The 12,174-nt window shown below is 40.6% G+C and overlaps 1 protein-coding gene across 1 annotated transcript in view; it reads left to right on the forward strand.

Annotated features, from left to right (window-relative positions):
- The first annotated feature begins 1,362 nt into the window (after positions 1–1,362).
- TAF1B (TATA-box binding protein associated factor, RNA polymerase I subunit B) overlaps positions 1,363–12,174 on the forward strand; it is a 49,434-nt gene continuing 38,622 nt past the window's right edge. The window contains 7 exon segments of the mRNA XM_065835532.2: positions 1,363–1,505; positions 2,342–2,440; positions 2,919–3,006; positions 4,857–4,954; positions 5,238–5,333; positions 5,934–6,066; positions 9,204–9,360. Of these exon segments, the coding sequence (XP_065691604.2) occupies positions 1,488–1,505; positions 2,342–2,440; positions 2,919–3,006; positions 4,857–4,954; positions 5,238–5,333; positions 5,934–6,066; positions 9,204–9,360 (689 nt within the window). The 5' untranslated portion in view covers positions 1,363–1,487.

Consider the following 12,174-nt stretch of genomic DNA (forward strand, 5'->3'; position numbering starts at 1 on the left):
TTTAACGTGTCAGGAATTATATGTGTAATTCTCTTTAATGGGTGATACAAATGTTCAACCCACACTGAAAAAAGATCACAGTTGGCATGAGTAATAACTTTTTTTCTTGAACATAAACAGTTCCCCTCTAGCTTTGTACATATCCTCCAACATCAATGTAACCACAGCTGTCAAGGCAGCCTCACCTCTTTCTATGTATATTTTAGCTTTAATTTTTTCCCATGCTTTCACTCGGTGGAGATGTATTTTCTTTCTTTCTTTTCTTTCTTTCTTTTTTTTTTTTTTTTTTTTTTTTTTAAAGGGGCCTAAACCTGCTCTCCAGTTTTGTGGGCAAATTCACTGCAATAACAGATCTTGGTGTTTGGACATCTTTAAACATTATTATTAACGTGCAAGAAATTAGAGCCCTACATCAAGATCTGGAGAGTTGGTTGTTTTTTTAATTGAAAGTGAATTTCAGATCATAGTTTTCCTCATTCAAGGATCTCCAAGCACTTTACATAGTTAAAAGAGTTCTTGTGGCCTCCTTTTGTACAAGCAGTAGCACAGTTCCCCTGCCGACAGCCTCGGCACAGCCTCAGCAGTCACCCGCCATGTGCACCCAGACAGGGCAATGCCAGGGAGAGGATGCAGCTCCGTGCAGGGCCAAGGCAGGGGCTGGGGCTGGAGGGGCATGTGTCCCCTCCAGTCCCCAAGACACTGCAGTGGGGAAGGACCTGTGTCCCCTCAGTGAAGCAACCCGCGCACCCTCAAACCACCCATGTTCCCTCACAGAACCACGGAATGGTTGGTGTCAGAGGGGACCTCTGGAGATCATCTAGTCCAACCCACCTGCTAAAGCAGGTTCACCCAGAGCAGATTGCACAGAATGTGTTCAGGTGGGTTTTGAATGTCTCCAGAGAAGGAGACTCCACAACCTCTCTGGGCAGCCTGTTCCAGGGCTCTGGCACCCTCAAAGTAAAGAAGTTTCTCCTCATATTCAGATGGAATCTCCTGTGCTTCAGTCTGTGCCTGTTGCCCCTCATCCTATTGCTGGGCACCACTGAAAGGTGTCTGGTCCCATCCTCTTGACACCCACCCTTGATATTTATAAGCATTGATAAGATGCTCTCTCAGCCTTCTCTTCTCCAGGGTGAAGACACCCAGCTCTCTCAATGAAGTTCGCAATGTCCCCTCAGAGGTGCAGCACCCGTGTCCCTTCAGTGAAGCACCCGATGTCCCCTCGCCACGCTGCTGTCGCCCCGGCTACCGCCACGGCCCTGCCGCCGAGCCGCGCAGACACCCCGGGCACCGCCTCGAGCAGCGCCGGGGCACAGCGGCCGCTCCGCGCCCCCGAGCCGCCCGCAGGGGCTCTCGGTGAGGGGGGGCAGCCAGCCCGGGGCGGGGGCATCCCCGCTTGGGCTCCGGAACGCAAGTGCCAGGGCTGCAGTTTCCAGGCCGGCGCTCGACGCGGTTGCCACAGTGCGGGTCGCGGCGCGGCTGCCGGCATGGACGAGGAAGCAGTGGTGCGGCCCGGGGAGCGGCGGGGGCGGCTGGTTTCGCTGGGCCGGAGGGAGCTGGCGGAGCGCGGCAGCCGCGTGGGAGGCTCTTCCCCGCCGGGCGCTCAGCGGCTGCGGGCCGGGGCTGTGTGCGGTTCCGGCGGGACAGCCGAGGCGCCGCTGGGCGCCGCCTGCCCGGGCGCTGCCTGCCCCGGCCCGGCCCCTGCCTGCCCCGGCCCGGCCCTGTCCCGCCCGCCGGGAACGACCGGGGCCCGGGGGCGGCGGGCGAGGCCTTGACCGGACCCCTCGGCGTGGCGGGCTCGGCAGCCGGCGGGGGTGCGGGGCCACCCCTGGGCCCCACGGGAGCTGCCCGTGGGGGGATGCTTCTGAAAAACACTTTTAAACGTCTCTCGTTTCCCCTCTTTTCTCCTTCGTCCTCTGGTTTCTCCGAGAAGAGTCCCGTTCTCCGGGCACGTCTCTTCACCGGCTTGTGCTGCCTGTCTTCTGCTGCATGGGTCTTCACAGTTCTAGAAGTTTATTTTTACTTTCATCTTCCGCTCTCTGCTTTTTGTCTCTGCTTCCATTTCTGATGGGTGTTTTTCTTCAAGCCATGTCATGTGTGGATTATTATTCCCCTTGTACTGATGTTAACATACACAAGAGCCGGTGTGCACCGGCTAAAATTAGTTGTCCACAGTTATCTATAGTTGCTAGCAAATGCTCTGTTTACTTGTTTTCTACCTAATGTAAAGGGCATAAATATTCTCCTCTCTGAATAATCTTAAATGTGGTGAAGCAGCCTGGTAATAGTGCCATTTGTTTTACTTGAACACCTTTGGAACTTTTTGTTTGTTTCCTTTTAGAGAGACTTTAATGAACGCTGTGCTCAATGTTCGGAAGTGAACTGGGGTGTCACTGATGGAGGCAGATTTTATTGCAGATCTTGTCACAATGTTACTGAGGTAAAAAGATAAGCTACTGGCATTAGAAAAGGTTTATTGTTTCTTGGTTTTATACGTATATATATAAATACGTCCTCCTTGGCATTAGTATTGGAAGTATTGTGGTTCTTCCTTTTTCATGCTTTACTTGACACTGTTTAATGGTCCTTGAAATCACAACGTGTGCACTGAGCCACCTGAAGATGCTGTGTTGCTGCAGCTGTAGTGCTACTGTGCTGTGCGATGCCTTAGAGATACTGCCTGGGTGCTGCTGTGCTTCAGTACCTACCAGTGTAGACAAACCCTGATGCATGTCCCCTGAATGTCCAGCATAGTCATTCTCTATTTCTGCAATTTCTGAATGAAAATTTCAGAATGTTCTGTCTCCCTTTGATTTAGGAAATTTGAACAAGTTCCTCTCTTAATGTTTTATGATGAGACAATCTGTGCAAGTTAGACCTGTCTTTTTTCCTTGCTAAGATGTATTCCTGTTTTGCAGAGAACTAGAGAAGTTATAAACACTGATTTTATTTCTAATTCGAGAGTCCAGACAATCTCGAAAGGTTCAAGAAAGAAGGAGAAAACTGGTATGTATGAGTTTCCCTCTGTATTTTGCGTAAGAGTGGCTGTTCAGCCAGGGTTTATCTAGCCCATTATGTCTTTGGTGGTGGCCAAAAGCAGATAGCTTGGAAAAACTGTAGGAACAAAATACATCTTCCAAATGCTGTCAGACCCATTAGCAGTCGCCTTTGGTGACTTCCTGAGCCACAGGTGACCTCTGTGAGCCTGGTGGTGGTTTTTTTGTGTTGAATGGAGCTACGTGTTACTTATTGCCACTTTGCTTTGTGGAAGGCAGTACTCACTGAAGATGCTGGTGGCATGCATTCAGATGTGGTGATCCTCTTTGTTCCTTCCTTATGATGGCTATCACAAAACCAGAAAAGCTATCTGTATCTGTTTGATATGCTGGTGGTCCAGCTCTTAGAATATCAATCTGGCTTGTGTTACAGGTGTTTGGTCCTGTAACCTACACACAAACCTAGGTGGAAGAGACTTTGTGCAGTTACAGTAGCTAAACCAATGTTACGTCTTTCATCCAGAGTCACTTCTATACTTCTGATTTCCTGATTCAGAAGAATAGTAGTCATTATGTGTGATGATATATATCGTAAGGGTGTCACAGTAAGGCTGCTGCTGGAGCTATGTATATATACTGTGATGGCTGGATAATTGTTTTACTGTTGTGGCCACTTTCAAAAAGCAAAAATGCATATCAGTGCTAAATGAAGCATGAGGTTGTTTTGTCTGTGACGCACTGGCCTATCTTCGCTCTGCTACGGTGTCAGTGGATTCCGATAATACATTCATTTTAAAAGAACAACTTCTGTGTAGGTGAAGGGAGGAGCGAAAAGCAGAACAACCTCAACACCTCCACTTGTCTTTATCCTGTATTACTCCTAAAGTTGGAGCTGTGTACCACTTCATGCTTTTTATTTCTCCTGTTAGGAAGGTCATGAGCCATCCCTCAGGCTTCTTAAGATAGAAACTCTTAGCTTCATACAGGTCCTTCTGTGAGTACAGTTACGTTATACTGTGGCAGCTCATTTTCAGGCATTTATAGGAGTACATTGTATCTGCAGTTAACAGTTAAAGCAAACATCATTAAAGCAGGGCAGAAGCTTTGGGCAGATAACTTCTAAGCTGGTGAGATACAAGGTGTTATTGGAAGGAAAAATAATGAAGAACAGGTGTGGAGGGAATGAAAAGGAAGTTGAGAAAATGTGGAGAAAATGTCTAAAACCAAACGCCTGTAGAAAAGGAGGAGTAAATATAGAGAAGTAGGTGTGAAAAGTAAATGCAATGCAGTCTGAGGAAACAGTGAATAGATTGGAGCAGGCCCGCTCCTTTTGAAATTCATGTTCTGCTGAGGTTTGCTAGAAACTTGGAATATCTGAGGAAGTTTCTTTCATTTAAATGTGTGTGTTTCTGTGGGAGAGAATGGTGAAGAACGTGGTGATATTGGTTGTTTTTTGCCTGACTCACCACAATAATGTGTTCCAGTTTTCTGTGCTGGGGATGGGAAAGAAATGATCATATTTAATTTTTTAATGACAGGTTGTCAGTTATTTTAAAACTGGTCACTTAACAACTCTTCACTCAATTGCCACACTAGAAGTTACAGTGAAATGTATTATTATTGCGAAATGTGTGGAGAACAGTGCTTGTTCCGTAGCTTTTCTTCTTGATTAAGACTGTGAATAAATGGAACCTAATGGACTATTCACTGTAGCTGGTTTATCCTCTAGGATCTGAAATGATTTAATAGACATGTCTCTGTCCTAATACCAAGAGAACAGAATATTAAGTGGAAATAAGTGTGCATAAGGTTAAAATAACCCAAAATAGTTCTAACAAATTTTTTTTTTTTTGTACTTAGATAGAGGCTGTGAATGGTATGTTTGTGAAGGCTTTCAGTTTGTACTCAAAAAACAAGCTGAAGCTTTGGAAGCATTAGGAGTATGTCCACAAATGAAGGTATGTAGATGTCAGTGTGAGTTGTACATGCTCTGTACACACGCTGTTTGTGTGTTACAGGACCTGCTATTTCAAAAGACTGTAATTTTTAAACTGAATTGAACAACTCCTTGTTTAAAAATATGAAAACAAACTTAGCTTCTCTGGTAATTTTAAAACATAGTTAATAAAATTAGAGGTGGAACATTATTCAGATTCCTGAGTTAGAAATTACGCTCTGTTCTCTTAGTAATTAATGATCTTGTAAACTTTGTACTAATCACTATCCATTTGTATTTATCAGGATGAAATTCTGTGCAATTTTTGGAGGCTTTACCTTCAGAAGAGCAAACAGGCATATTGCGACAGACCAGATGGGGAAACTGTCAAAGCATTACCTGTAAGTGAAAAGCTCAAATCCCATGAGATGTGTGGTATCTTTTTAAAAAGGAACAACAGAAACCTACTTTGTACAGGCTACATATCTAGCCTGTATTGATGTCAATTCAGCATGAAAGTTGTCTTCTAAACAGGGTTCACCATGTCCATTTTATTGTTGGTTTTTTTTCTTATTTCAAGAGAAAAATAAATCTCCAAGTATGGAAAACTGCTTATTTTAAAAAAATTTCTTTGTCTTGACACAGATAGTTAGTAGATAGAGCAGAAATTAAAATACCAAATGGATCACCAGTTCCTGCCTGCTCTCTCAAAGGCAGTTATTTAATCAAGCTTTGTTTCTATGTATTGCCAACTTCCTCATCACTGTAGGAGACTGAAATGTAATGTAACCACTAGAAGTCTTCTTATCTGGAGAAATCCTTTAAAAATACTTTTTTTTTTTTTTGCAAGGTTTCTTTACATACTGCTGTTTCATAGAGAAAGTAAAAATGTGAACAGTTTGGGTTTAAACTTCATTTACTGTTGATCTTGCATCTGTCATGCTTTATTTGGTTTCTTCAGACTGAAACAGTAACTAACAGTGACTTATTTACAAACACAGTTGTGCGATAGCAGTACTGATGTGGAGAGTGAACCAGAGACACCTAGCCTCCTTCACTTGTTGTCTCTGTCTGAAAGTGAGGGGGATCTACAGACTGATTCCAGCTTCATCTCATCAGTTAGCAAGGTCTCAGGTAGGAGCAACGAACTGAACTGTCTGGAAACCACTTTTGTACAGCTTTTTTATATAAATTAATTTATATATGCAGTGTATTCATGTACAATGAATTGGAGGAACTGGTTGGAAAGTGTAAAGTTTTCAGTCCTGTTTGCCACTAGAATACTTCATGTTCTACCAGAAATAGAAAACTTTTCTCCCCAACCCCCACCCAAGGAGACAGAAGTTGAACAGGACCTGGAAATACAATGGGATATGCAAGAGGAAGTTCTATTTCAGAACAAGTTTGCTCCACGCCTCCTGTTTGGAGTGGGGAGAAAATTGCTATTATATTTGTAAAGCTAGATGTTTACAAACACAATAGCTTTGAACAATAAGCACTTGTTCAGCTAATAGCAGAGCTGTCAGTTGTGACTTTGATATTAAAAAAAGAAAAAAAAAAGACTTTGTTCTTTTGGGAAGGGTATTTTTTTTTTTTTCTGTCCCATAGATCCTTTTAGCTTTCTAATTTTTTTCCTTACAGTATTTTTGGTACTTCTGTGTCTTTTGTCTCTGCGTACTTTTTACTACTTTCCCTATAACCCCCTTCTGTCAAAAATCTTCTTTTAGCATTCCATCAGTTTCTCCTTTCTGTTCATGATATCAACTTGGAAATACTGAAAATGTTTAGCACTCTGTAATTAAAATGTTACAAAAAATTGGAGTGTTTGATGCTATTGGGCAAGTGTAATGCCAGTCAATGCTGCAATGTCTGATAGTGGAAATACGTTTCTAGGCAGATTTGAAAGCTTCTGGTTGCATTTTAAACTTCTGATGGTTTTTCTTATTTTGCTTTATTCTTAGCTTGCCTTTTCTTGTTTCTTTCAGTGTTTCTTTTTCTCTGTTATGTACAGTCCTCTTTATATCCCTTTTACGTTTTTCTATCATATTGCCTGTATACCCTCAGAAGAATGCAATCTTTTTCTTTCATGTTTTTCTCTTTATTTTGAAAAGTCCAGAAATGGAATCAGAATGAGAAACTTGATCGTCTGCAGTTAAAAAAAAAAATCCAGACAGAATTAGAGAGGGAGAAAAAGGTGCAAAACTGGTGGCACTGGTGAAGGTATATAGACTTCAGATAGGCTATAATTTAATGTGGTCTTGGTCTGTTTTTTTCAGAGATTGAGTTCAGCTTTAAGTAGTCATACTGATTTCACTAAAAGTTCTTGAAATGGATTAAGAGTCACTAAAACTACAGTTTGGTGAAATCAGACAAACATAGGACTTGTTTTGTGTATTGAAATTTAACAGAGGTAATATTAGAGGCATTCTAATTGATTAAAAATCATCGTGAAGATTCATGGTTTTCCTTTTCTTTACTGTTTTTACTGAGCTGTTATTGCTACAGACTGGAAATCTCAGTACCCTTTTTTTCCTCAAGAGCTTGTCCATTGTGCAAGCATTTTTTTGTTGTTTTAATTTTTGTGTGTGTGTAGGGTTAATAGCAATTTTGACTCCGTATAGCACTGAGATATTGCTAGAGAAACCTGTTGAACTCTTAGGTTATTACATGTGTGTAACTGCGTTGTCACGCCTTGCATAAGCGGGAAGAAGTAAAAGGAAATTGTGTGCCATCATTAAGGCTGCAAATATAATGAGGATTATTTTAAACTGAGTTGAATGTGAAATTAATAATGAAGTTTCAGTGAGGCTGCCTCTAAACACAAATATCTATGTAAAAGGTGAAACTAAGAGGGTTAAGTGATGTTCCTGTGCTTGTTCTCTGGTGCATCTGTACGAGACAGACCTTGCAGGATGCTGTCATCTGGACCTTGTCTTGCTCTGTACCAGGTGTGTGTTTGAGCCAATTCTTCTAACCTGTTGCCGCGTCCCTGCCATTTTAGGAGCCAGTAGGTGGCATCAAAGACCAAATCTGGCTCAGGAACACGATATTTGCAGTGTTTGTCTTCATATTGCATGTCAGTGAGCACTGGACCTCCCTGCTGACTGCTGTAACCTTCCAGGCTTGGCTGTCACCTGCCAGCATAACCACGGGGCTGAGCTGCACAGCTCTCACAAGTTTTAAACTGTTTTTTGCAGGCTGCTTGCCATGGCCCTGCAGCTCCCAGCTGGGGAGCTGTGGGTCAGGCCCTTGCTGTTCTGTCTGAACAGGTGAACAGTCTGTGGGGAAGCACAGTGAGAAAATGGCTACAGAATCGATGCTGATATTTTGTGCTGCTGTGCTTTAAATACAAAACATTTCCATTCGTTCTAGCTGGGTCATTGTGTAGGGAAGAGAGGCTTTTCTTTTTTTTTCTTCCTCCTTCCCTGAACTCCCAGGTTTCACTGCTGAAAAGGTCCCTAACTCATAAATGACTCCCTTAAATTAAATTTCTCATTGCTGCTGCTTTTGGTTTTCAGTGATTCATCTCAGCAGGGAAGTAAGGAGGTTTGGTTGGTTGTTCTTCATTGTTTTTTTTCCCACCTTCTTCACCATTTGCTATATTTTTGTTCTAGAGGTGCTTTCTTTTTTATTTAGTGTAATTACATTATTTTAAAAGAATATTTACATTTCCACAGTTAGAGATTGTATGGCAGATGGTTACATACCTTAACCTCAGTAAAATTTCTGTGATGTAAATATTGTTTACGTTAAAGTCCTGGCTGTGAAGCTTAAAACTCTGTCTTAATCCTCAACTCCAAGACATTGATATAAGCACATTGAATTTTCCCTTGCTTCCCCACTGTTCCTTTATCTCTCAAATGGAAAATAGTATTTCCAGCTCGTAAGTACTGTTAGTTATGTGTTGGATAGGAGTTCATGTCCTTCTAGAACTCCAGGTTTAAGTGTAGTTCCCAATAAAAGTTCTGTTCGGATGACTAGCAGAGTACGTTTTGTCTCTTCATATGATCCAGTGTCTTAGTCGAGTGAAGCAACAGTTTATGAAGCAGGTTGTCATCTTGTATCATGGGAGATAAATAAATTAGTGTTGACTGTTTAGTAGAAGAGCACACGAAGTAACCAGCTACTCAAAGTAATGATTTCAAAATGTTGCTAGTTGCTGAACAAGGGTCCACGTGTGTTACTGTATCTTGTTTCCTGTATATCATGGACCATGTGTATGTTGTATGAATTACTTTTTTTTTCTTTTCTGTTTTTAACATAAACACAAGCGAGCACCTCTGTGTGCTCTGGATCGGTGGATGGTAGCTTGTATTTCATGAAGAACCAAAAGGAGAAGCTGAGGATGACAATGCCAATGACCCTTTCGTTTTGTTACATGGCATTACTATGGTTGAGAGAACCAATGACGTTATCTGATCTCTTAAGGTATGTGTAGTCTCTAGTGAAATATTTGTTGCTTTTGTAAATAATACATTTTTTAAAAGTTAGATCTGTACTCTTGCCCTTTTACTAATTTGCTTGGAAAAAGTGAGAATTTCCCTCTAGTTGTCTTATCTTTGACATAACAATTCATGCTGCTTCTTTTGGAGAATATTCTCTCTGTTGCTTGCGATGAATCTAAACGACCTGTAAGAAAGAAAGTTTTGGAGATAAAGAAGTTTTTATCCTTCTTCACGATTTCTTAAGATTCACTGGAGGTGTGTATGGTCACAGTTCTGCTATTCTTGCTGCTGTCAGCATGCCAGAATGAAATGAGTAAACATTCTCCAGAACTTACATCAGTGTGCTCATACAAACAATACCAGCAGTATACAGTGATATGAAAGGTAGCTAAATAGCTTCACACAATGGAGTTGGGCACAGAAATTAATATAGGAGGTCTTTTTTCACCCTCGTATCTTTTTAATTATCAGAGTTCAGAATGATACAGTGTTTAATGTAGGAGAAAAAAATGTTCTAATAGTAGGGTTTGCTGCTAAATGGAGACCATCAAAACTATTGCTGACAGTGCTGTTCCCTTCTCCTCTCTACAAGGCTATGAACGCACTCCTTATTTACTTCCAGTCCTGTTAGTGTTTAAGAGGCATTTGGACAATGCCCTCAACAACTTCCTTTAGCTTTTGGTCAGCAGTTGGACTAGATGATCGTTGTAGGTCCCTTCCAATTATTCTATTCTATTCTATTCTATTCTATTCTATTCTATTCTATTCTATTCTATTCTATTCTATTCTATTCTATTCTACTTAGGGAATGAAAAATAATTCAACTTTTCTTGTTAGTAATAAATATTTGACATCAGTCCCAAATAGTTTAAATTCAGGAATTCTTAGGTCTTCCATGGGAGATCTTTTTTTATATTGATACACCTTTTTAACCAGTGTTGAAATTCTGTGGAGCAAAAAATGTTACTTTGCTAAAATTTAAGGAACAAAATGACTCAAGTAACTGTAAGTTGGCAATTCAAATTGCAAACTTGGACAAAATAAACTAAAAACTGATTCAAAATTCAGTTAATATGGTAGATTTCAGTTCTTTAATTTTTATTTTTTCAAATATGTAACCTGGGAGCTAAAAGGCAAGGCAGTGAGGGCATCATCCTCACCTGCAGTGCATATAACTAGTACTGCTGCTGGAAGTGCGACAAATGCAAGGGAAGTTTGCCCCAGAGCCTGATCTGCCATCGTGGCCTCTCTCCTCTGCAGAGCCAAATTCTACCTGTGCCTTTCTAGCTTTGTACAAGCTTTCTGAGGAGGATGAGTATTGAAGAATGCTCTGTTGCAAGTACTTTTTTAAAAGGGGAGGTTTGTATGTCTCAAGTACAGTAGTTAATATGAGCTAATTTATTTCTATGCAAAACAGTGTTTAACCCTTTCATTAAACTTTAGTGGGGGCTGTTGCTTTCATTGGTCAGAACTGCACAAACCACTGCATGTTTGCATAACTGGGTATGCTGTTATTGCGTAAAAGATGCTTGTAAAATGTTCAGCAAAATGCCACGGTTTTCCGAATTCAAACTATCAGCCTGCAATACAGGAGTATTTATTGAGTGGATTAAGAAATAGACCTACTGACTAGGATCTTCTTATGGAAATTCTGTAGGAGTCAGAACTACCATAGCATACTCTGTATTTTTGTCAGTGATTAGAAAATAAATATATAAATCATGTCTGGTAATGTTTGTATATAGCAAAAATCCAAGTAGTAAATTACGATTACTGCGATGGAGCAAATGGTTCACAGTAGATAATTTTTGCTTATCCTATCTTGTTTGGAGAGAAAAAATAATAATGAAATATCTATTCTTTGGTTACTGAATAGTGAAACTGTTTCTGGAAAGCTTGTGGGATCGTGTGAGGGAAATACATCCTCACAAGTTCCCGGCTTAGTGCAATGGTGTAGTTTGAAAAAACGAACCAAGCAAACAAAAAACCAAAAATGAACAACCAAACAACAAATCCAACTGTCAAAGTTAACTGTTAAGAGGAAAAGTAAATAGTGGTGTTTGCTTATTAATGGTATATTGTTGTATTTGGCACTCTAGAAATTTGGGACTACAGGGGAGATCCAGGAGAATGATTCAGAACCTGGAGAACAGCCTTTGTATGGAGATATTTAGGAGATGAGTGCATTTGCTTGAAAGGATTTAGAGGAAACATGAAAAACATAGAGGAAACAGTAAAAGAAAGCTGGAAAGGGGCGGGGGGGGGGGGGGGGGGGGCGGGAATCAAATATAGCCGAGAAAGGCATAATCAGAAACTAGTAATTGGAAATTGAAATAAGATGATTTGAATGAGAAGGTATCATTTCATTCAATACAATTCATGCGTATAATACTTTTAAAAGTGGGTAAATCAGAATGATTCAGTGACTTAAAATGCACTGAACATATGAACTAAGTTAAATGCAGAAACTGACATTTAAAAAAAGATGTTTGTTTAGCTAAGTTTTGCCATGATAACGATAGTTATATAAGACTGTAATTACATTATCATGCTTCCCTCCCTACCCTTAAGGTCTTTGCCTTTCACAAGTTTGATGAAGAAGGGGAAAGAATTTTAAATTGCATGAACTACCATAAAATACTTCTTTTCTAACTTCTGAATATTTAAGTTTTAAAAATCAGACAATGCTCACATTTTTGCATGCATTAAGATACACAGATCAAAATAGCGACAGACCAGAGATGAAAACTATGCAGAGAAAACATTAAGTATTCAGCATTACATTTTAAATCTTTAT

Source organism: Patagioenas fasciata, chromosome 3 (genome assembly GCF_037038585.1).
Source record: "Patagioenas fasciata isolate bPatFas1 chromosome 3, bPatFas1.hap1, whole genome shotgun sequence".
NCBI lineage: Eukaryota > Metazoa > Chordata > Aves > Columbiformes > Columbidae > Patagioenas > Patagioenas fasciata.